This window comes from Oncorhynchus keta, chromosome 28 (assembly GCF_023373465.1).
Source record: "Oncorhynchus keta strain PuntledgeMale-10-30-2019 chromosome 28, Oket_V2, whole genome shotgun sequence".
NCBI classification, from domain to species: Eukaryota; Metazoa; Chordata; class Actinopteri; order Salmoniformes; family Salmonidae; genus Oncorhynchus; species Oncorhynchus keta.
The window spans coordinates 30,035,899-30,062,794 of record NC_068448.1 but is presented as its reverse complement, the minus strand read 5'-3'; the positions used below and the strand labels follow the sequence as shown (position 1 = coordinate 30,062,794).

The following is a 26,896-nucleotide window of genomic DNA, read 5'->3' as shown; positions in this document are numbered from 1 at the left end:
AAGGTCAAAAGGGGGGTGAGTGTAACGGATGTGAAACGGCTAGCTTAGTTAGCGGTGTGCGCTAAGTAGCGTTTCAATCGGTTACGTCACTTGCTCTGAGACCTTGAAGTAGTAGTTCCCCTTGCTCTGCAAGAGCCGCGGCTTTTGTGGAGCGATGGGTAACGATGCTTCGAGGGTGACTGTTGTCATTGTGCACAGAAGGTCCCTGGTTCGCGCCCGGGTATGGGCGAGGGGACGGTTTAAAATTATACTGTTACACCAGGTCTACATCAGTCCCTGATTATAGGAGAACAATTTAAAAAACACAGTGGAACTGTCTTCAAGGTCCAGAGTTGAGTGAAGGGGTCTAGACAATTATATCCGACAATCAGGGCTGTGTATTTATAGTAAATATATTTTAATTTGTATCAACGCCCAAACGATCAGACTGAGAATTTCAATGTCGAAAGGAGGCTCAGGGAAATAAATGACAAAAAATATATTTGTAGTTATTTTCATGAAATAAACAAACACAGTGATGTATTAGACATACAGTGATGATTTAAAAATACAATTAAAAACACTTTTAACATTGTGAAAATTAAATATACAAAAGTAGGCACAAGTAATTATGTAAAGGTAATCAACGAGGGGATATGCAGTCTATAGAAAATAATACACAACGTGGAAGGTGTGTGCCAAGGTGCGCAGCAGAATGGCACTAACCTTCCACCGAGTTACATTATTTTCCATAGAATGCATAGAGCTCAGGGTTGATTATCCCACTTATACCACAGTTATAATACCTTTGTCTCTTTTCGACTCCTGACATGTTCATTACTATGAGACAGCTGGAGATAGAATTTGAATATTGAAACAATGTTGCAAATGTCAGACAGCAAGGTTTATACAAGTCTCCGCTGTTGAAAACAAAATGTTAGTCTAAAAGAAATGTGAGATAATGTAGTGGAGATCAAGTTTATAAATTGCTTGGCGGGGCTGACGAGACAGTGGATTGAGCAGTCAGATGGAACAGAGTAAATACAGTTGTGGCCAAAGGTTTTGAGAATGACACAAAATTAATTTTCACAAAGTCTGCTGCCTCAGCTTGTATGATGGCAATTTGCACATACTCCAGAATGTTATGAAGAGTGGTCAGATGAATTGCAATTAATTGCAAAGTCCCTCTTTACCATGTAAATGAACTGAATCCCCCAAAACATTTCCACTGCATTTCAGCCCTGCCACAAAAGGACTAGCTGACATCATGTCAGTGATTATTTTGTTAACACAGGTGTGAGTGTTGACGAGGACAAGGCTGGAGATCACTCTGTCATGCTGATTGAGTTTGAATAACAGACTGGAAGCTTCAAAAGGAGGATGGTGCTTGGAATCATTGTTCTTCCTCTGTCAACCATGGTTACCTGCAAGGAAACAGGTGCCGTCATCATTGCTTTGCACAAAAAGGGCTTCACGGGCAAGGATATTGCTGCCAGTAAGACTGCACCTAAATCAACCATTTATCAGATCATCCAGAACTTTAAGGAGAGCGGTTCAATTGTTGTGAAGAAGGCTTCAGGGCGCCCAAGAAAGTCCAGCAAGCGCCAGGACCGTCTCCTAAATTTGATTCAGCTGCGGGATCGGGGTACCACCGGAGCTTGCTTAGGAATGTCAGCAGGCAGGTGTGAGTGCATCTGCATGCACAGTGAGGCAAAGACTTTTGGAGGATGGCCTGGTGTAAAGAAGGGCAGCAAAGAAGCCACTTCTCTCCAGGAAAAACATTAGGGACAGACTGATATTCTGCATAAGGTACATGGATTGGACTGCTGATGACTGGGGTAAAGTAATTTTCTTTGATGAATCCTCTTTCCGATTGTTTGGGGCATCTGGAAAAAAGCTTGTCTGGCGAAGACAAGGTGAGCGCTACCATCAGCCCTGTGTCATGCCAACAGTAAAGCATCCTGAGACCATTCATGTGTGGGGTTGTTTCTCAGCCAAGGGAGTGGGCTCACTCACAATTTTGCCTTAGAACACAGCCATGAATAAAAAATGGTACCAACACAGAGCAACTTCTCCCAACCATCCAGGAACAGTTTGGTGACGAACAATGCCTTTTCCAGCATGATGGAGCACCTTGCCATAAGGCAAAAGTGATAACTAAGTGGCTCGGGGAACAAAATATAGATATTTTGAGTCCATGGCCAGGAATCTCCGCCGATCTTAATCCCATTGAGAACTTGTGGACAATCCTCAAGAGGCGGGTGGACAAACAAAAACCCACAAGCATTGATTATGCAAGAATGGGCTGCCATAAGTCAGGATGTGGCCCAGAAGTTAATTGACAGCATGCCATGGTGGATTGCAGAGGTTTTGAAAAAGAAGGGTCAACACTGCAAATATTGACTCTTTGCATCAACTTCATGTAATTGTCAATAAAAGCCTTTGACACTTATGAAATGCTTGTAATTATACTTCAGTTTTCCATATTAACATCTGACAAAAATATCTAAAGACACTGAAGCAGCAACCTTTGGAGAAATTAATATTTTGTGTCATTCTCAAAACTTTTGGCCATGAATATAGGCATTTTAACATCATAGATTTAGCTGGTGGTAAATGGTGGAATAGACACCATTTACGGTTTTAACCAATCAGCATTCACGATTAGACCTTGTAGCTCACACTACATTATCTCGGTAGAATTCGATGGCTATAGTTAAGTCTTACATGTTCGGTTTGAGCTGCTTTTGAAAGCAAAAGTTTAATAAAAAAAATGTATACCAGCAAATTAACACATTTCTAGTGGCAAATGTGCTAAATTATAGCCCTGGTATGAAAGGGATTATAAACTCTGGGTTTTCTGGAAAATAATCCAACTCAATGGAAGGTCAATTCCACCCTGCATATCATGGAACACAACTTCCAGGTCCTTCATTATTTTCCATAGAACGCAGAGCAACTCATTGATTATCCCTTACATAATACACACTCTAGAATGTCATACAAGCCAATCAGAAACAAGTATTCAACAATACCGTGGTATAAAGAATGTTTATGCCTCATATCTGTTGACCTTTTCTAAGAAAGTAAAAACATAAGAAATCATGCATCGTTATTAATGATATATGTGTCTGCTGTCTACCTTTTCTTTTTAAAGATATATATAGTGTATTTACAGTAACAGTCAAAAGTTTGGACACACCTACTCATTCAAGGGTTTTTCTTTATTTTTACTATTTTCTACATTGTAGAATAAGAAAGACATCTAAACTATGAAATAACACATGTGGAAAAAGTAGCAACCAAAACATTGTTAAATCAAAATCCAGGTTATATTTGAGATTATTCAAAGTAGACACCATTTGCCTTGACAGCTTTGCACACTCTTGGCATTCTCTCAAACAGCTTCATGAGGTAGTCACGTGGAATGCATTTCAATTAATAGGAGTGCCTTGTGGAAAATGAATTTGTGGAATTTCTTTCCTTCTTAATGCGTTTGAGCCAATCAGTTGTGTTGTGACAAGGTAGGGGTGGTGTGACGTGGTAAGGTTGGACCCAGGTGCAGAAAAGAGACCATAAAAAACAACAAACGCTAAGTATCGAAAATTCACTCAGGAAACAAATGCACACAGTAAACAATTCAAGCTTCTGCAAAGGACCACAGAAAACACACCTCTTTAAGCAGGGACACAATTATGAAATAATAAGACACACCTGCCTCCCTCTGGTACCAGGAGGAACCATGACAGGTGGTATACAGAAGATAGCCCATATTAAGTCCATATTATAGCAAGCACAGCTCAAATTAGCAAAGAGAGACAACAGTCCATCATTACTTTAAGACATAAAGGTCAGTCAAAACGGAACATTTCAAGAACTTTGAAAGTTTATTCAAGTGCAAGTTCAACCATCAAGCGCTATAATGAAACTGGCTCTCATGAGGACCGCCACAAGAAAGGAAGACCCAGAGTTACCTCTGCAGCAGAGGATAAGTTCATTAGTTACCAGCCTCAGAAAGCAGCCTAAATAAAAGTCACAGACACATCAACTGTTCATAGGAGACTGTGTGAATCAGGCATTCATGGTTGAATTGCTGTAAAGAAACCACTACCAAAGGACACCAATAACAAGAAAAGACTTGCTTGGGCCAAGAAACACGAGCAATGTAAATTAGCCCGGCGGATATCTGTCCTTTGGTCTGATGAATCCAAATTGGAGGTTTTTGGTTCCAACCGCCATGTTTTGAGACACAGAGTAGGTGAACAGATGACCTCCACATGTGTGATTCCCACCGTGAAGCATTGAGGAGGAGGTGTGATGGTGCTTTGTTGGTGACACAGTCAGTGATTTAGTTAGAATTCAAGGCACACTTCCCCAGCATGGCTACCATTGCATTTTGCAGCGATACGCCATCCAATCTGGTTTGTGCTTAGTGAGACTATATTTTGTTTTTCAACAGCACAGTGGCCTAACACACATCCAGGCTGTGTAAGGGCTATTTGACCAAGAAGGAGAGTGATGAAGTGCTGCATCAGATGACCTGGCCTCCACAATCACCGTACCTCAACCCAATTGAGATGGTTTGGGATGAGTTGGACCACAGACTGAAGGAAAAGCAGCCAACAAGTGCTCAATATATGTGGGAACTCCTTCAAAGCTGTTGGAAAAGCATTCCAGGTGAAGCTGGTTGAGAGAATGCAAAGAATGTGCAAGCTGTCGTAAAAAAAAGGGTGGCTACTTTGAAGAATCTAAAATAGAAAATATAATTTGATTTTGTTTTTTGGTTACTACAGTACATGTTTTCATATGTGTTATTTCATAGTTTTGATGTCTTAACTATTATTCTACAATATAGAAAATAGTGAAAATAAAGTGTCCAAACTTTTGACTGGTACTGTATATTGAAACTGCAGATGTCCAATCCTGTCTACCAGAATGTGAAAACATTTCCTAATGAATCCGTCACAATGTGGAGGTACAAAATAAATATGCATCATATACAATTGTGATTGACAGGAATTTAACATTTCTGATCAATGTCATGCATCACACAGATGATGCCATTCATTTCCTTTTGTTGTCACACACCCTTCAGAGGGAAGTCCGAAGGAAGCATTTGTCTCTTCACGCAGTGACTGGGCTGGGTCTTACAGAGCCTCTGTTTTTGTGGCCAGAGTATTCACCGATAAATGAGCCATCCTCGTTAAACTGGCATTCTTCTTCGTCCCCATAGTCGCTGTCCCCTCCCATGCCCCGATCCAGGGAACATTGGCTAGCCTTCAGTGGGTTTTCCTCACTGTCACACAGGACAAAGGACAGAGGCTCATTTTGGTTATACACACACACACACACACACACACACACACACACACACACACACACACACACACACACACACACACACACACACACACACACACACACACACACACACACACACACAATTTTGGCTGCTATTTTAGATTTCATGTTAGTCTTAAGGCGTCAGTATGCTTCAGTCTGGCTGGCGTGAACGCATACTCCCTTAAGACTTTCACTTCAAATACGAGAAAAAAACAGCCACAGTGCTGTTATTCGATTTTGAGATTCCGTAGCCAGTATACGCTTCCTCAAGCTTCCTGTCATTAATTTAGACCTTTTTGCAGAGGAGATCTTAATCACACAATTTTATATCTAACTTCGATTTTTGGTGCACTATTTCTCAATGAACAACAAATACTTTATTGACGAATCCTTAATGTTATTGTCAGTCGACTAAAAGTCTGGACCGTTTTAGTCTAGTTTCAGTCAGTAATTTTTTTCATTGAATAATTGATATTTACCTCTAACTTCCTGTGTTAAGAGATGCTTAAATTCAGATAGCCTTGTCCAACTACAATAGCCTTGTCCAACTACAATAACCTATATCTTAGTTGGCAACATTGCTATTGTGGTAGATTGTAGCATACTCTATGGTTAATTCTGGCGAAGGTTAAATAGCTGGATAAAGTTTAAACAATTTACAGCTCCAATTCTCTCCTCGTCATAACCATCTGAGGGGAATGAATTACAATGATTCACTTAAAGAGGTAAGTATCTGAGCTTCCCAACAATGACAGAATTATTACAGTAATACTATTTAGCAAATAGTATATGCCAGGCGTTGTCTTAGAAAGGCCTGAAAAATTGACAAAGACTCTTCTCCAAGCTCCCGTCCGGAAGGTAGTACATCAAGGCTCAGCCCAACAGACTCCTAAACAGCTTCCATCCCCTGGCTATAAGACCGTTAAATGGCTAACAACTACTGCTCTCCCTCTCCCACAGACTATCCACACTGACTCTATGCCCATCCACAGATCTCTACCCACTCAGACACAACCTATGCGGCTGCTAAAAATATTATTGATGAGATGTATTACCCCATTACGCTGCTGTCCATTGATGATCAATTTCCAATAACATTTATCTATTTATCCTGCTACTGGTCACTATTATTCCTGTTTACATTTGGAAAGTATTCAGACCTCATGACTTTTTCCACATTATATTACATTACAGCCTAATTCTAAAATTGATTAAATAAAACATTTTCCTCATCAATCAACACACAATACCCCAAAATGACAGCAAAAACAGTTTTTTGCTTCAAATATATTAACAAATAAAAAACAGAAATACCTTATTTACATAAGTATTCAGACCCTTTGCTTTGAGAGTGTAGTGCATCCTGTTTCCTTTCATCATCCTTGAGATGTTTCTACAACTTGATTGGAGTCCACCTGTGGTAAATTCAAATGATTGGACATGATTTGGAAGAGACCCAAACGCCTATATTAGGTCCCACAGTTGACAGTGCATGTCAGAGCAAATACCAAGACATGGGGTCTAAGGAATTGTCCATAGAGCTCAGAGACAGGATTGTGTCAAGACACAGATCTGGGGAAGGATACCAAACAATTTCTGCAGCATTGAAGGTCCCCAAGAATACAGTTAAATGGAAGAAGTTGGGAACCACTAAGACTCTTCCTAGAGCTGGCAATCGGGGGAGAAGAGGTGACCAAGAACCCAATGTCACTCTGACCGAACTCGTTCCTCTGTGGTGATGGGAGAATCTTCCAGAAGGACAACCATCTCTGCAGCACTCCACCAATCAGGCCTTTATGGTAGAGTGGGCAGACGGAAGCCAGTCCTCAGTGAAAGGCACATGACAGCCCGCTTGGAGTTTGCCAAAAGGCACATAAAGACTCTCAGACCATGAGAAACAAGATTCTCTGGTCTGATGAAACCAATATTGAACTCTTTGGCCTGAATACCAAGCGTCACATCTGGAGGAACCCTGGGACCATCCCTACGGTGAAGCATGGTGGTGGCAAGTTGTCTAGCAGAAGGGACCAGGAGACTAGTCAGGATCGAAGGAAAAATGAATGGAGCAAAGTACATTGAGATCTTTGATGATCCAGAGCGCTCAGGACCTCAGACTGGGGCAAAGGTTCACTTCCAACAGGACAACAACCCTAAGCACACAGCCAAGACAATGCAGGAGTGGCTTCGGGACAAGTCTCTGAATGTCCTTGAGTGACCCAGCCAGAGCCCAGACTTGAACCAGATTGAGCATCTCTGGAGAGACCTGACAGAGCTTGACAGGATCTGCAGAGAAGACTGGGAGAAACTCCCCAAATACAGTTGTGCCAAGTTTGTACCGTCACACCCAAGAAGAGTCAAGGCTGTAATCGCTGCTGAAGATGCTTCAACAAAGTACTGAGTAAAGGGTCTGAATACTTACAGTATGTAAAAGGTGATATTACATAGCTCTCAAGGTAAGAATTTCACTGAAGGGGAGAGTGGGGTAAGTTGAGCCGAAGACGTAAGTTGAGCCGCAGGGTTAAGCTGAGCCGAAGGGTTAAGCTGAGCCGAAGGGTTAAGCTGAGCCGAAGGGTTAAGTTGAGCCGAAGGGTTAAGTTGAGCCGAAGGGTTAAGTTGAGCCTCCCTTGTTTCTAGGAAAACATACACAAAATGTATAATTTGACCAAATATTTAGGAAGTGGTCATCATTTTCATTGAGTCTGTGAAGGAAGAAACCACATGGAAAAAGTGGTAAGCAAGTCCAAAAAACAGATTTTAACAAAGTCAAAAGAATGTATTGTACCTAAACCAAAGTAGATACTATTATTCTATACGTCAGTTGGCATCTCTATAAGCTTCAATAAACCTAGCATGAAAGTGTATATTAGCCCTATGCGGGCTAATATAGTCCAAATGTTTGCCTTGGGGTAAGTTGAGCCAATGGCCATGAGGTAAATTGAGCCAATGCTTCTTGAGCAAATGGCAAGTTGAGCAAATTGAAGTGTTTTCTTCACAGGCGTAATTCAAGGCATTATCGCTGGGATATGAGGTCACAACAGGGCCTGGCCTGTGTTAAAAGTGTTTTAAAAAGTACAACGTGGTTGTTAGGTGTTAAGCCTGTGTTAAGAGATGCTTACAATTATTCAAAGACAAAAAGCTATTGTGATTGTGTGGAATTGTGTTTGGGAAAAAAAGGAGACATGATTTGAAAATAAAAATGTTATTTCACCTTTATTTAACCAGGTAGGCAAGTTCTCATTTACAATTGCGACCTGGTCAAGATAAAGCAAAGCAGTTCAACACATTTATTTGACCTCTATTTAACTAGGCAAGTCAGTTAAGATTAAATTCTTATTTTCAATGATGGCTTAGGAACAGTGGGTGAACTGCCTGTTCAGGGGCAGAATGACAGATTTGTACCTTGTCAGCACAGGGGTTTGAACTTGCAACCTTCCGGTTACTAGTCCAACGCTCTAACCACTAGGCTACCCTGCCGCCCACATACAACAACAGGAGTAAAACAAACATACAGTCAATAATACAATAGAAAAATAAGTCTATATACAATGTGAGCAAATGAGGTGAGATAAGGGAGGTAAAAGGCAGAAAAAGGCCATGGTGGCGAAGTAAATACAATATAGCAAGTAAAACACTGGAATGGTAGATTTGCAGTGGAAGAATGTGCAAAGTAGAAATAGAAATAATAGGGTGCAAAGGAGCAAAATAAATAAATACATTAGGGGAAGAGGTAGTTGTTTGGGCTAAATTATACAGTAGATGGGCTATGTACAAGTGCAGTAATTTGTGAGCTGCTCTGAGCGCTGGTGCTTAAAGCTAGTGAGGGGGATAAGTGTTTCCAGTTTCAGAGATTATTGCAGTTCGTTCCAGTCATTGGCAGCAGAAAACTGGAAGGAGAGGTGGCCAAAGGAGGAATTGGTTTTGGGGGTGACCAGAGAGATATACCTGATGGAGCGCGTGCTGTTATGGTGACCAGCGAGCTGAGATAAGGGGGTACTTTACCTAGCAGGGTCTTGTAGATGGCCTGGAGCCAGTGGGTTTGTCGACGAGTATGAAGCGAGGGCCAGCCAACGAGAGCGTACAGGTCGCAGTGGTGGGTAGTATATGGGGCTTTGGTGACAAAATGGATGGCACTGTGAAAGACTGCATCCAATTTATTGAGTAGGGTATTGGAGGCTATTTTGTAAATGACATCGCCGAAGTCGAGGATCAGTAGGATGGTCAGTTTTACGGGGGTATGTTTGGCAGCATGAGTGAAGGATGCTTTGTTTGCGAAATAGGAAGCCAATTCTAGATTTAACTTTGGATTGGAGATGTTTGATGTGAGTCTGGAAGGAGAGTTTACAGTCTAACCAGACACCTAGGTATGTGTAGTTGTCCACATATTCTAAGTCAGAACCGTCCAGAGTAGTGATGCTGGACGGGCGTGCAGGTGCAGGCATCGATCGGTTGAAAAGCATGCACTTAGTTTTACTTGTATTTAAGAGCAGTTGGAGGCCACGGAAGGAGAGTTGTATGGCATTGAAGCTCGTCTGGAGGGTTGATAACACAGTGTCCAAAGAAAGGCCAGAAGTATACAGAATGGTGTCGTCTGCGTAGCGGTGGATCAGAGACTCACTAGCAGCAAGAGCGACATCATTGATGTATATAGAGAAGAGAGTCGGTCCAATAATTGAACCCTGAGGCACCCCCATAGAGACTGCCAGAGGCCCGGACAACATGCCCCCCGATTTGACACACTGAAGTCTATCAGAGAAGAAGTTGGTGAACCAGGTGAGGCAATCATTTTAGAAACCAAGGCTATCGAGTCTGCCGATGAGGATATGGTGATTGACAGAGTTGAAAGTCTTGGCCAGATCAATGAATACGGCTACACAGTATTGTTTCTTATCGATGGCAGTTAAGATATCGTTTAGGACCTTGAGCGTGGCTGAGGTGCACCCATGACCAGCTCTGAAACCAGATTGCATAGCGGAGTAGGTATGGTGGGATTCGAAATGGTCGGTAATCTGTTTGTTGACTTGGCTTTCGAAGACATTAGAAAGGCAGGGTAGGATAGATATAGGTCTGTGGAGGTTTGGGTCAAGGGGATTGAAGAAGGGAAGAAGAAGGGGATGACCGCGGCTGCTTTCCAATCTTTGGGAATCTCAGACAACACGAAAGAGAGGTTGAATAGGCTAGTAATAGGGATTGCAACAATTTCGGCAGATCATTTTAGAAAGAAAGGGTCCAGATTGTCTAGCCCGGCTGATTTGTAGGGGTCCAGATTTTGCAGCTCTTTCAGAACATCAGCTGACTGGATTTGGGAAAAGGAGAAATGGGGAAGGCTTGGGCAAGTTGCTGTGGGGGGTGCAGTGCTGTTGACTGGGGTAGGGGTAGCCAGGTGGAAAGCCTGGCCAGCCATAGAAAAATGCTTCTTGAAATTCTCAATTATAGTGGATTTATCGGTGGTGACAGAGTTTCCTATCCTCAGTGCAGTGGCAGCTGGGAGGAGGTGTTCTTATTCTCCATGGACTTTACAGTGTCCCAGAACTTTTTTGAGTTTGTGTTGCAGGAAGCAAACTTATGCTTGAAAAAGCTAGCCTTTGCTTTTCTTTTTTTTACCCCTTTTTCGTGGTATCCAATTGTTAGTAGCTACATCTTGTCTCATCGCTACAACTCCTGTACGGGCTTGGGAGAGTCGAAGGTTGAAGGTCATGCGTCCTCCGATACACAACCTAACCAAGCCGCACTGCTTCTTAACACAGCACGCATCCAACCTGGAAGCCAGCCGCACCAATCTGTTGGAGGAAACACCATGCACATGGCAACCTTGGTTGCACTGTGCCCGGCCCGCCACAGGAGTCACTGGTGCGTGATGAGACCAGGATATCCCTACCGGCCAAACCCTCCCTAACCCGGACGATGCTAGGCCAATTGTACGTTGCACCACGGACCTCCCGGTCGTGGCTCGTTATGACAGGGCCTGGGCACGAACCCAGAGTCTCTGGTGGCACACCCGGGAGGCCCCAGCCTTGGCTTTTCTAACTGCCTGTGTATATTGGTTTCTAACTTCCCTGAAAAGTTGCATATCACGGGGGCTGTTCGATGCTAATGCAGAACGCCATAGGATGTTTTTGTGTTGGTTAAGGGCAGTCAGGTCTGGAGAGAAACCAAGGGCTATATCTGTTACTGGTTCTAAATTTCTTGAATGGGGCATGCTTATTTAAGATGGTGAGAAAGGCATTTAAAAAAAACAACAGGCATCCTCCACTAACTTGATGAGGTCAATATCCGTCCATGATACCGGGGCCAGGTCGATTAGAAAGGTCTGGTCGCTGAAGTGTTTCAGGGAGCGATTGACAGTGATGAGTGGAGGTCATTTGACCGCTGACCCATTAAGGATGCAGGCAATGAGGCAGTGATTGCCGAGATCTTGGTTAAAAACAGCAGAGGTGTATTTAGAGGGCAAGTTGGTCAGGATGATATCTATGAGGTTGCCCATGTTTACGGCTTTGGCGTGGTACCTGGAAGGTTCATTGATAATTTGTGTGAGATTGAGGGCATCAAGCTTAGATTGTAGGATGGCTGGGGTGTTAAAAGCATGTTCCAGTTTAGGTCACCTAGCAGCACGAGCTCTGAAGATAGATGGGGGGCAATCAGTTCACATATGGTGTCCAGAGCACAGCTGGGGGCAGAGGGTGGTCTATAGCAGGCAGCAACGGTGAGAGACTTGTTTTTAGAGAGGTGGATTTTTAAAAGTAGAAGTTCAAATTGTTTGGGTACAGACCTGGATAGTAGGACAGAACTCTGCAGGTTATCTCTGCAGTAGATTGCAACACCACCCCCTTTGGTCGTTCTATCTTGTCTGAAAATGTTATAGTTTGGGATGGAGATTTCAGAGGTTTTGGTGGTCATCCGAGTTGGCAGAGTGTGCTAAACCAGTGAATAAAACAAATTTAGGGAGGAGGATTCTAATGTTAACCTGTTGCGACGAGCAATCCCGTATCCGGGATCCTATTTATAGCCTCAAGCTCATTAGCATAATGCAACGTGAACTATTCATGAAAATCGCAAATGAAATTAAATAAATATATTTGCTCTCAAGCTTAGCCTTTTGTTAACAACACTGTCATCTCATATTTTCAAAATATGCTTTTGAACCATAGCTAAACAAGCATTTGTGTAAGAGTATTGATAGCCTAGCATAGCATTAAGCCTACCATTCAGCATGCAACATTTTCACAAAAACAAGAAAAGCATTCAAATAAAATAATTTACCTTTGAAGAACTTCAGATGTTTTCAATGAGGAGACTCTCAGTTAGATAGCAAATGTTCAGTTTTTCCAAAAAGATTATTTGTGTAGGACAAATCGCTCCGTTTTGTTCATCACGTTTGGCTACGAGAAAAACCTGTATCCAGGAGTGTAATTATCACCGCAAGCTCATTAGCATAACGCAACGTTAACCTCTTGCTTCTACCTGGCACGCAGGCGTCCCATCTAGAGCTCTGGAAATGCAAATGCGCTACGCTAAATGCTAATAGTATTAGTTAAAACTCAAACGTTCATTAAAATACACATGCAGGGTATTGAATTAAAGCTACACTCGTTGTGAATCCAGGCAACAAGTCAGATTTTTAAAATGCTTTTCGGCGAAAGCATGAGAAGCTATTATCTGATAGCATGTAACACCACAAAAGACCCGCAGGGGACGTAAACAATATAATTAGCATACAAACCGCACAATAAAATATAAAACATTCATTACCTTTGACCATCTTCTTTGTTGGCACTCCTAGATGTCCCATAATCACTATTGGGTCTTTTTTTCGATTAAATCGGTCCATATATAGCCTAGATATCGTTCTATGTAGACTGTGTGATAAATGAAAAAAAATAGCGCTTCATAACGTAACGTCATTTTTTTAAATTCAAAAAGTCGACAATAAACTTTCACAAAACACTTCGAAATACTTTTGTAATGCAACTTTAGGTATTAGTAAACGTTAATAAGCGATCAAATTAATCACGAGACGAAGTGTTTTCTATAGGGATCCATCTTGAAATACTGTCCGTCTATTTCTCAACCAAAATATCCGGTCGGAGACCAGAAGAAATGGGCTGCAAATGACAAGACTGTTGACATTGTGTGGAAGCTGTAGGTACTGCAACCTCAGCCACATTTAATGTCTTTCGCCCATAACAATGGGTTGAAGCGGCGGATGGATATATTTTTCCACTTTCAGTGATCAGATTTTCCTGCACTTTTCAATGAAACGCACGTTATGTTAAAGCCACAGCCGTGATTTAACCAGTTTTATAAACGTCTGAGTGTTTTCTATCCACACATACTAATCATATGCATATACTATATTCCTGGCATGAGTAGCAGGGCGCTGAAATGTTGCGCGATTTTTAACAGAATGTTCGAAAAAGTAGAGGGTAGACTGAAGAGGTTAACTATTCATGAAAATCGCAAATGAAATGAAATAAATATATTAGCTCTCAAGCTTAGCCTTTTTTAACAACACTGTCATCTCAGATTTTCAAAATATGCTTTTGAACCATAGCTAAACAAGCATTTGTGTAAGAGTATTGATAGCCTAGCATAGCATTAAGCCTACCATTCAGCATGCAACATTTTCACAAAAACAAGAAAAGCATTCAAATAAAATCATTTACCTTTGAAGAACTTCAGATGTTTTCAATGAGGAGACTCACATCACAGTTCGATAGCAAATGTTCAGTTTTTCCAAAAATATTATTTGTGTAGGACAAATCGCTCCATTTTGTTCATCACGTTTGGCTACGAAAAAAAACCTGTATCCAGGAGTGTAATTTTCGCTGCAAGCTCATTAGCATAACGCAACGTTAACTATTCATGAAAATCGCAAATGAAATGAAATAAATATATTAGCTCTCAAGCTTAGCCTTTTGTTAACAACACTGTCATCTCAGATTTTCAAAATATGCTTTTGAATCATGGCTAACCATGCATTTGTGTAAGAGTATTGATAGCCTATCATAGCATTAAGCCTAGCATTCAGCATGCAACATTGTCACAAAAACAAGAAAAGCATTCAAATAAAATAATTTACCTTTGAAGAACTTCAGATGTTTTCAATGAGGAGACTCTCAGTTAGATAGCAAGTGTTCATTTTTCCAAAAATATTATTTGTGTAGGACAAATCGCTCCGTTTTGTTCATCACGTTGAAAAAAAAACGAAAATTCAGTCATTACAACGCAAACTTTTTTCCAAATTAACTCCATAATATCGACAGAAACATGGCAAAGGTTGTTTAGAATCAATCCTCAAGGTGTTTTTCACATATCTATCGATGATAAATCATTCGTGGCAGTTTGGTTTATCCTCTGAAGAAAATGGAACGCGCATGGACCTGGAGATTACACAATAATTTCGACGGAGGACAACCGGGCGGACACCTGGTAAATGTAGTCTCTTATGGTCAATCTTCCAATGATATGCCTACAAATACGTCACAATGCTGCAGACACCTTGGGGAAACAACAGAAAGTGCAGGCTCATTCCTGGCGCATTCACAGCCATATAAGGAGACATTGGAACACAAGGCATTCAAGATCTGGACCATTTCCTGTATGAAATTTCATCTTGGTTTCGCCTGTAGCATTAGTTCTGGGGCACTCACAGATAATATTTTTGCAGTTTTGGAAACGTCAAAGTTTTTTCTTTCCAAAGCTGTCAATTACATGCATAGTCAAGCATCTTTTCGTGACAAAATATCTTGTTTAAAACGGGAACGTTTTTTATCCAAAAATTAAAAGAGCGCCCCCTATCTTGAAGAAGTTAACATGCATGAAACCAAGGCTATTACGGTTACAGACGTCATCAAAAGAGAGCGCCTGGGGAATAGGAGTGGAGCTAGGCACTGCAGGGCCTGGATTCACCTCTACATCACCAGAGGAACAGAGGAGGAGTAGGATAAGGGTCCGGCTGAAAGCTATGAGAATTGGTCGTCTAGGACATCTGGAACCGAGAGAAAAAGGAGCAGGTTTCTGGGGCCGATAAAATAGCTTCAAGGTATAATGTACAGACAAAGGTATGTTAGGATGTGAATACAGTTGAGGTAAACCTAGGTATTGAGTGATGATGAGAGATATTGTCTCTAGAAACATCATTGAAACCAGGTGATGTCATCGCATGTGTGGGTGGTGGAACTGAAAGATTGGATAAGGTATAATGAGCAGGGCTAGAGGCTCTATGGTGAAATAAGCCAATAAACACTAACCAGAACAGCAATGGACAAGGCATATTGACATTAAGGAGAGGCATGCTTAGCCGAGTGATCATAACGGTCCAGTGAGTAGTGAGGATGGTTGGGGTCACGGCGATTCAGACAGCTAGCCAGGCCATGGGTAGCAAGCTGGCAGATGATGGAGGTCTGTTTTTAGCCACCTCGTGCGTTTCCATTTGTAGATTAGTGGGGTTCCGTGTGGTAGAGGGGACCAATCCAATTGGCAAAATAGACATAGTTATAGTGACCCAAGAAAATTGTCAGATGGCCCTCTTTAGATAGCAGCCGATAAGATAGCTAACGATTAGCGGGCCGCAGATGGGCGTTTAGGTAACGTCGCGATGGAGGGGCCAGTTGGATAACTCCCACGGGCAGATAACGTTGGTATTTCAGTCGTGAAGGCCCGGTGGGGCTCCGCGTCAGCAGTAAAACGGGTCTGGATAAGTGATTGTAGCTTAGGAGTGGCTGATAGAACTCTTCAGCTGGCTAGCTCCGAAATAATTTATGTTTGCTCCGGGACCGACGTAAGCCAATAGTCACTCGGATAGCAGCTAGCTAGCTGCAAGATCCAGGTGTAAATGTCCAGAGCTTGCGGTAGAAATCCGGGGATATGGAGAGAAAATAGGTCCGGTATGCTCTGGTTTGAGTTGCGTTGTACAAAACTGCCGATAGCTTTTCGAGCTAAAGGATAGCTGATGACCGCCAACCGTGGTTAGCTGAATACTAACGTAAGCCAGTGAACTGGCTAGCTTCTGGCTAGCTTCTGTTGTGGATTTCAGATTTTGAGGTGAATAATACTTTTAAAAAATATATAAATTGGTGAGGCGGGTTGCAGGGAGAGTGTTTTGAAGTTGAGTTTATCGAAGGAAAAAAAAACATCACATTGTAGGATTTTTTATGCATTTATTTGCAAATTATGGTGGAAAATAAGTATTTGGTCACCTACAAACAAGCAAGATTTCTGGCTCTCACAGACCTGTAACTTCTTCTTTAAGAGGCTCCTCTGTCCTCCACTCGTTACCTGTATTAATGGCACCTGTTTGAACTTGTTATCTGTATAAAAGACACCTGTCCACAACCTCAAACAGTCACACTCCAAACTCCACTATGGCCAAGACCAAAGAGCTGTCAAAGGACACCAGAAACAAAATTGTAGACCTGCACCAGGCTGGGAAGACTGAATCTGCAATAGGTAAGCAGCTTGGTTTGAAGAAATCAACTGTGGGAGCAATTATTAGGAAATGGAAGACATACAAGACCACTGATAATCTCCCTCGATCTGGGGCTCCACGCAAGATCTCACCCCGTGGGGTCAAAATGATCACAAGAACGGTGAGCAAAACCCCCAGAACCACACGAGGGGACCTAGTGATTGAGAGCTGGGACCAAAGTAACAAAGCCTACCATCAGTAACACACTACGCCGCCAGGGATGCAAATCCTGCAGTGCCAGACGTGTCCCCCTGCTTAAGCCAGTACATGTCCAGGCCCGTCTGAAGTTTGCTAGATAGCATTTGGATGATCCAGAAGAAGATTGGGAGAATGTCATATGGTCAGATGAAACCAAAATATAACTTTTTGGTAAAACCTCAACTCGTCGTGTTTGGAGGACAAAGAATGCTGAGTTGCATCCAAAGAACACCATACCTACTGTGAAGCATGGCGGTGGAAACATCATGCTTTGGGGCTGTGTTTCTGCAAAGGGACCAGGAAGACTGATCCGTGTAAAGGAAAGAATGAATGGGGCCATGTATCGTGAGATTTTGAGTGAAAACCTCCTTCCATCAGCAAGGGCATTGAAGATGAAACGTGGCTGGGTCTTTCAGCATGACAATGATCCCAAACACACCGCCCGGGCAACGAAGGAGTGGCTTTGTAAGAAGCATTTCAAGGTCCTGGAGTGGCCTAGCCAGTCTCCAGATCTCAACCCCATAGAAAATCTTTGGAGGGAGTTGAAAGTCTGTGTTGCCCAGCAACAGCCCCAAAACATCACTGCTCTAGAGGAGATCTGCTTGGAGGAATGGGCCAAAATACCAGCAACAGTGTGTGAAAACCTTGTGAATGCTTACAGAAAACGTTTGACCTCTGTCATTGCCAACAAAGGGTATATAACAAAGTATTGAGATAAACTTTTATTATTGACCAAATTCTTATTTTCCACCATAATTTGCAAATAAATTCTTTAAAATCCTACAATGTGATTTTCTGGATTTTTTTCCCTCATTTTGCCTGTCATAGTTGAAGTGTACCTATGATGAAAATTACAGGCCTCTCTCATCTTTTTAAGTGGGAGAACTTGCACAATTGGTGGCTGACTAAATACTTTCCCCCCCCCCACTGTATATACACGGGACACGACAAGATGTTTTTGAACAAGCTGTTTTCGAAACTGTACTGTTTACATGAATTCTGATTATTTCCAGGGATTCACAACATCCTGAAATGTATGTAGATATCATTGTTAGAAAGAATACTATATTTCCATTGATGGAGTGATGCTGATTGAAATACTCAACTTACCCCACTCTAATGTACTGTTTTACACTTGTTGTGTCCTGTGGATGTGGCAAATAAATATTGAAACAGCATTCGTATTTTAAAAAGCCACTGCAACATGGCAATGCAGCTTCTGACGTGATCAGAGCAAAAATGGCCAATATGAAAGTAAGAGAGGAGATATTATTATTTCGTTACAGACTTTAACAGACTTTGGTTACCAATGTAAGTAGAGCAGTAAAAATAAATGTTTTGTCATACAGTCTGATATACCACGACTGTCAGCCAATCAGCATTCAGCGCTCGAACCACACAATTTATAACAGACCATATACCACGTGTATGAGAAAACATGTATTTTTACTGTTCTAATTATATTGATAACCAGTTTATAATGCAATAAGACACCTCTGGGTTTTGTGGTATATGGCCCATATGCCACGGCTGAGGGCTGTATCCAGGCACTCCACATTGCGTCGTGCATAAGAACAGCCCTTAGCCGTGGTATATTGGTCATATACCGCAACCACTCTGGCCTTATTGCTTAAATACGGTACATCGCACAGCCCTAACTCCAACAACAGAATGGTGAAGGCGAATACCGGTCATATTATTAAAAATATTAATGAAAGTAAACAGCTGATTGGCCAGCTCAGTCAATGAGTCAACATTACGTCACGTTATATAAGTAAGTAGCAAGCATTTTTGAAACAGCTGGTTTGAAACAAGTTTGAGGTTGGATTTTTGAAGTGTTTTTTCTAAAACGTGTGCTCTGGTCACAAAGGACGAGTCAACATTATTTGGTTATGAGTTAACAGAAAATGAACTTTTAAAAGTGAGATTTTCACTGGACAGTTACTTTAAAAATATTCTGCAAAGGCATGCATGCGTATGCCTGAACAAAACAGATAAAAAGACACTTCATGGCAAATGTAATGTCTCGTGGAATTCTTGTCTCATCACATTTTCTTCATCTGAAATGAAAACTAATTTGTTATATTTATATATCTCGTCTCGTTATCGTCATTAGTTTTTGTTCAGGGAAAATAGATAATTAAATGTATATTATAGTTGACTAAATGAAATATGCACTATGTAGAAATAGTATCTAATTTCAGTTTGTGTGACAAATCAAGCAAGTATAGTGTAGAGAATTATTGTATCATCTAAACCATGGATGGGCAACTGGCACCCTTTTGTAGTTTCTTTAATTTATTTATTACATTTTTGGGGAACTCAGTTGGGGTCTCAACTTACTGTTGAGCATTAGAATACACAAGGCACAATTTCGAAATGTGGTTGTGCGTCAGCAGTCACTCAATTTGCCCATGTCAGGAAATTGTTTAGATTGGTAAAATGAGTCTAGCGGCAAACTATCTAAAATTGTAGTAAGCATGGTAGAATTACCGACTGGGGTGGTGCCCTGTCACGTCCAGACCATAGAGAGCCTTTATTTCCTATGGTAGAGTAGGTGAGGGCGTGACTGGGGGTTAGTCTAGTTTATATTTTCTATGTGGGGTTCTAGTTTTGTTTTTATATGTTGGTGATTTTGTATGATTCCCAATTAGAGGCAGCTGGTAATCGTTGTCTCTAATTGGGGATCATATTTAGGTAGCTTGTTTCAACCTGTGTTTTGTGGGATATTCTTTATGGGTAGTTGTATGTCAGCACGCCATTATTCTTTATTGTTTTGTGTGTTTCACTGAATAAAAGATGCCTAACCCAGATCACGTGACATGCCAATTGATCACGTGACATGCCAATTGATTATCAGTTATTATATTAAAAATTGTAAACATTTTCATACCCACTATGGCAAAATATGTAGAATTACATGAAATTAATTGTAAAACAGATATTGTTTTCTCTCTATCCCATGGCAAAATGAGTAGAATTGCATGAAATGTGTTAGACAATTGCAAAATCATCTCTCCGCCGCAACGCAAAATGTGTAGAATTGCAGCAAACTTGATTTAAAACGTCAATATTTAGCAGAAAATTAACTTAAATAAATGTTTTGTTTTCTTTGCTATCACGAAGGGGCGCCGCTACAATGGATGGGGAGGTATGGATGTGGCTACACTGACCCACGAGCCACTGAAGCCCCTCATGATGAGTTAAGTTTTTTTTGTGGATACCACCCGCATCAAAGTTGCCCATCCCTGATATAAACCGCTGCAAAATATATTTTCCATAACCAAAAATATTGTATTTTCAGCTGTTTGAAGCTGGTGTACAAAACTGAAAGTAAAAAGATGCAAAAACTTAACTTCAAAACGGGAGGCATAGAAATAGCGCATATAGAACATATCTACCGATTCTTAGACTTGCTTTCAATGAGAATGACAGATCTATAACACACATTTCTATGTGAATTTGGTTGGGTCGCCCAAAAAGTGACATATTGCAGCTTTAACACTGATATACACACACACACACTCGCACACAGAAATGCTCACACAAACAAACTCACAGACGTGTGCACACATGCACACGGAAACACACACAGCTAGCATGGCTTTAACGTAGCGGGTGGGGGTGTGGTTTTGATGGGGAAAGGGTGGATGGGGGGCAAGGGAGGCGGGGTGAGGCTACCATCGTACAATCCCTTCACTTCACTAATTGCTAATTGCCAAGGCTTCAGGACGGAAGGCAATTTCAAATCTCTTTAGATGGAAATTGCCCGAGTGCTGCTCATTCCGTACAGAGTGGCCATATGCAATCCCAGACAAACAGCCTGTCATTCCTGGTATTCCCAGGGGAGCACGCCGGGGCCAAGGAGATTAGATGCCAATTTAAGACTGGGCACATGGCCAGCTTGCAGGTGTCTCTCGACAAGACAAAGGGTCACCTCAGTACCAAGGATTTCTTATCACCCTCACTAAAGCCCAGGACCATCAATATGTGGTAATACTCTACATTATCTCTGTCCCATTTAGCATTCATAATTCAGTGTGATATGATCATTTATCAAATGGTTGTACATACTGAATAGTCAACACAAACATGAGACAATTGATTAGGGGAAGCATTAAGATATAGATGTGAAGATGTACATATCAGGCCTTTAAGAAATAATTTTCAATAATCTATTAAATCATCCAACATTAATCTTCTCATATCTGTATGATATTAGGTAATGTTTCAGTTTACACTGGCCTCATTTGAATTGCTAGCAATCTCTCTTTCTTTTTTCTACATCAGAGCTGGCAAACAAGTGCCTGTATAACACTAAGTATTATGTTTATTGGTGAAGTGCGGCAGCCGGTGCGACCCATCATGGGCTGTGTTCGAATACCCATACTAAACCTACTGTATACTACATACTTAATGAGTATATACTGCATACTATTAGGTCATTTTAGTATACTGTAAACTAACCGTATTATTTTAGTCTTATTCCTCATCAGAAGAGGAAAAAAATCGTTATAGCTAAGCTGTGACATCGCCATACTGTGATAAAATTACTGCAGAGTTGCTGAGTCTCGGGTTCATTTTGGGCTCTGATCTGAATCCAACTTCCTCCTCGACCTCAGCTGCAGCGCCTTGCTCTCTATGAGAGAGGAGTTAACTGGGCACTGCGTGGTCACACAGACATGAGAGAGATGGAAGTACATCACTGATTTTTGACGACTTTGGTCATCAAAAGATGTCTCGCCTTTGACCGCCCATTTAGTTTTTTTTCCATCTTTGAAGGAAGTATTTTGTCCTACATGTCTCAGAATAAATCACGTTTTAAAGCACATCTACTACATAGGGAGCAACGTACAACAAATGTGTTTGAGATTTTACGGAAGTGCACATGCACCCACCCAGACACACATTGACAAAACATATACTGTACACAATATCCTACTCTACAGTACCATATCAATTTAAGGACAACAACTACCTACATTTTTTGTTTACTTAGCTGCTTTCATTTCTGTGCTGATCCAAGAAAAGCGCATGCATATAAGGTTTTCTTTCGGGACAAGAGAGATGTACAGTAAGAAAATCATGAAAAGTACGAAAGTTCTTCTAATCTCATTGCCACAAAGCTCAATCATAAATACATTATAGTGAAAATACATATTGCTGTCAATGTAAGCACTTCCATATTAAATCTCACCATTCTCAAGAACAATAGCCAATGGCTCACCTGTAATCACAGAATGTGTCATCATTCATGCCCTGGGACTCAACTTCAGGGTGGAAATCCTCCTTTTCCTTTACTGCAAGATTGAAACATGTTCTATTAGCCTAGTACCAGAAAGCTCTATACAGACTCTTAGAATGTTTTCATTCAATAACATTTAAGGGAAGGAGATTGTCGTAACACTTCACAACATTTTCATGAAAAATGTATAAATAATTGATAAATAGTTCCTCATTATATAATCATAAACATTCATAAGCATTACCATTCATAAAGATTAGGAACATTTATTATAGTGTATAAAGCATTTATAAGCATTTATATTGTCTTATTCATTAAGGTTAATAGAAAGTGTGACCGGACATGGTTCAAAACGACACTGTGGCAGATCCCGGTTGTGAGAAAGTAATATTGTCCCTGCATTGAGAAAAAGCAGGTCCTACCTTCAGTATTATTTTGATTGATTGCATTCCATCCCTGAAATATCGAGTGACAGGATGAACCTTTAAAAAGGTAACCTTTAAAAGGTACTCTGCTTAGTTGAACCATATAGGGTTCTTCAGCTTGTCTCGATAGGAGAACCCTTTTTGGTGCTAGGTAAACCCTTTTCAGAGGGTTCAACCTAGAACCCTCTACTGTATGAAGGGTTCTTCCTAGAATCTTCTATAAATGGTTCTACTAATCACCCTTTTATCATCTAAAGGTTCTTCCTAGAACTCTCTATGAAGAGTTAAATTGAGAAGCGTTTTATCTTTGAAGGGTTCTTCTTAGAACCCTGTATGAACAGTTCAACCAGCCTTATTAGCCTTTGATATATGTAATGTATTGTCATAAAAAGTTTAATTTTAAAGGCCTTTCTTTGAGGGCCTAGCTATACTCTATCGCAGTCTCCTGGTTTACAAGCCACATCAGGCATTCAAGTCCTGCAACCCACATTCAGAATGACTGACAGGGTAGGGAAGATTAATTAGTGAGACTACCTAAATCATCTAAACTGGAACAGACATCTCAGTAAAAGGTGAAATAAGTCGAACTACTAACGGATTGGATTCATTTAGAAAAATATACTGTATGTTAGAGATGAAAAGGTATTTGGTAGAACCCTTCATAGACGGTTATATGAAGAACCATTCATAGAGGGTTCTACTGTAGGCCAAGATAAAGGAAACACTTCAGTTGTTTGAGCTGGTATAGTGTGGGTCGAGGGCAAGCAAAAAGAAAACAAAAATACCAATAAATAGTCATTCTGAGTGATCACCTTCAACCTATGATGAAGAATTTCTATACTGATGGGAGTAGTCTCCTTCAGGATGACAATGCCCCAGTCCACAAGTGGTCATTGAATGGTTAGATGAAACCCAACGTAAACCATATGCCATGGTTGTCTCAGTCACCAGATCTCAACCCAATTGAAAGTTATGGGAGATTCTGGAGCGGAGCCTGAGACAGCGTTTTCCACCACAATCAACCAAACACAAAATTATGGGATTTTCTTGTGGAAGAATGGTGTCGCATCCCTCCAATAGAGATCCAGACACTTGTAGAATCTATTCCAAGGCGCATTGATGTTGTTCTGGCAGCTCATGGTGGCCCGACACCCTATTACGCCACTTTATGTTAGTGTGTCCTTTATTTCACAACACGTATGTAACACAAATGTTTAATTTTCTCAGTTGAAACCACAGAAGGATATGAACAACAAACATCTCAAATGACCAAAAATATCTCCTCAACCATCCTGAGTGCTCTTTTGTGCGTCTGTTCAAAGCGATTTCCAACAGCTCTATGTGTAAATATGATTAAAAAATAAAGGGGCTTTTGGGAGATACAAAGGAGAGGGGTTTCATGAAAAGCATCAGGACAAGTAAAGGAGGGAATACAGGGGTGATGAAATATTCAGTGTTCATGTTAACAGCTCCCACAGGCGGAAATGGTGAGAGCGAAAGAGAGCGGGTGAGACAGCAACACCTTTGTGAGGCCGAGACAGGTGCACAAAGGCTCGAGAAGAGCCGGGGCCGGGTCCAGGTGAAAGCGGCGAAGGGGAACAAAGCTGGATGATTCCAACCTGTCTTTTTGACAACCCCAGTAATCAGCGGCGCCGGGCTGGGACGCGAGGGCCACAGCACAGAGAGGAGGGACAATTGGGAAGGAAAGAAGGCATCTAGCACCTTGCCGATGTTTCACACACAGGGTTGAATGGGGTTTGTCTGATTTCCCACATGCATGGACTGATTGGCATGCATGTCATGCAAAGAGCATTCCCACACGTCACAACCTCCGCCGAAGTTGGTCCCTCTCCTAGTTCGGGCGATGTTCGGCAGTTGAAGTCGCCAACCTTCTCGCCATCGCTGATCCACTTTTCATTTTCCATTGGTTTTGTCTTGTCTTCCATCACACCTGGTTCCAATTCCATCAATGACATGTTGTGTATTTAACCCTGTGTTCTCCCCCCATGTCCATGTCCTTGTCCATAATTGTTTTCTTGTAGTGCTTGTGCAACGGTATGCTGGTATTACCAAGTTTTGTTTGACCCATTTATTTGTATTGTTCTGTTGACGGTGGTTTATGGATATTAAACGACACCGCTGTAAATCAGTTTTCGCTCTCCTGCGCCTGACTTCTATGCCGCCAGTACGCACCTCACTACAACAAAGCTGAAGCTGTTGGCCAGGTTCGGGGCCCATTTTGTTTCACTCAAATCAGGAAATAAACAGGCATTCAATTTGTTAATAAATACAAAAATCACCATTGAAAACAATAGGTTAATGTTCGGTTGACGAGTTGAAAAGCAATTTATTTCCTCTATCGAATGAAATAGATGCCAAAACCAGCAAGTTCAAAGACAAAACTGACCTTGGACACTGGAATACATGTTTGGGTGAGGTGGCGTACCTGCGTATTTGCCACCCTTGTTGCGGGTCACGAAGCATGCGATGAGCACGGTGAGGGTGAGGAGAGCCACAGCGCACATCATCCCGATGAACCAGCCCTGGGTGGAAACTCCCAAGTGAAGACTGGCCAAACCTAACCCACCCCAAACAGACAAATGAGGTTAGTTTGCCCCATGTCCTAAACAACTCATATAACAAGTACATTCGAAAACAGATTGGCATGTGAACCATATGAAAGTCCGTTGAGGTCATGAAAATAACTTTTTTTCTCAATAAACCTCCATAGTACAATGATATCCCCTATTGTTTGATTGTTTCACTTTCCCCTGGTAACATTTGTCAATCACTTATAAAATAATATAAAATGAAGGACACAGGAAATAAAAACACATCTCACCACAGACGCTGTCGATAATTGTCGACAAATGCTTGTCAATCTGGTATTCTGTTGTTGTGAGTGGAATGGACAGTTGATGGCTACCAATTGCACAACATGGGACTATTCTCTCTTACCTTTGACCCTGGTCTGTATAACGTCTTCGAAAATACTAGCATTATCGAGCCGTGACTTAGCCAAGAGACGCACAGTGTACACCGTCCCAGGCTCCAGCCCGTCAATCAAGTGGAAATTCTTAGAAGTGTTTACTGCTTCTGAAATCCTCCAGTTACCTTCACCTACAGGATTCGCACAACCATCAGGTGTTATTAGTCAGGCTAGCAGCACATGGTAAGGTCTACTACACTACTTCTACGACAACAACACTGAAAAATACATTGTTTACATTTCAGATAATGGAAACAAAGTATAAATAATTGTAAGTTACTGAAATGCAATATCAGTCAGTTTGTGCTTACAGTACAGTCAAGCCTTATATATCCTTATAACTAGGGCTGTGGCGGTCATGAAATTTTGTCAGCTGCTGATTGTCAAGCAAAAAACTACCGGTCTCACTGTAATTGACCGTTAATTAACGTAAACACATTTAGCATCTCCTGTCTTCCACACACAGCCTTCAAGTTACTGATGCAGACCTTTGGAACATCTACATTTTAAAAAGTCAAATAAATCCATGCAATATAGCCTACACCATCACAATAAATCCAGTATTTATTTTAGACAGGTCTAAAGATATGAAGAAAATGTAGTCTATTTCAGAAGAACAGAATAGCATACTCTGCATGGTCCTGATCTGGCTATGCCATATAACTTTAAGCTACACTAGTTAATTTAACAGAAAATATTTGCTTAAAATTCCGTAAGATTATTTTATATTATTTTATAGTATGAAGAATACAATTGAACCTAGTTGAATAAAATAGAAAGGATCTTTTCTCCACACATGCATTCTGTGTTGAGCGGTTAACAAAGAAACAGGTACTCCTATATTTATAGTTATTTATGTAACTTTAGTTGTGATACAAATGTTGGGCTATATTTTAGATTTATAATACATTCTAAGGCTGTATGATGTGACTCTAATGATGATTTGAAAAAAGTTACATGAAAGGCAAGAGCTCTGCTTTGTTACTTGCACAGGCCGCACACACTTCATCAGTCTCTCATTCACAATTTGACAAGCACTTGATAATGCCTCAGATTTCCTGGCTGCATCCCCTTTGTGTGGCCCTAATTTCCCTAAAAAAAATCATGTATTTTGCGGCCAGTAGCCGTTATGCCCTTTCGCTGAATATAATAATTATAAATCCCTTCTCCCTACTGCCTGCCCGAATCACCTCTCACTCACATGGCTCTCAGTCACATGATTGGGTCTTCCTCACAGGCTACAAGTGAAGACC

General features: G+C 41.2%; 1 protein-coding gene across 3 annotated transcripts in view; it reads right to left on the bottom strand.

The window, feature by feature from the left end:
- Positions 1-378: 378 nt before the first annotated feature.
- Positions 379-26,896, bottom strand: part of chl1a (cell adhesion molecule L1-like a) — a 138,820-nt gene continuing 112,302 nt past the window's right edge. For all 3 annotated transcript variants that reach the window (XM_035740681.2, XM_035740679.2, XM_035740680.2), the window contains exons 23-25: positions 25,101-25,232; positions 22,212-22,284; positions 379-5,275 (exon numbers count right to left, since the gene is read on the bottom strand). In XM_035740681.2, the coding sequence (XP_035596574.1) occupies positions 5,104-5,275; positions 22,212-22,284; positions 25,101-25,232 (377 nt within the window). In that variant the 3' untranslated portion in view covers positions 379-5,103. The remainder of the gene's footprint in view (positions 5,276-22,211; positions 22,285-25,100; positions 25,233-26,896) is intronic.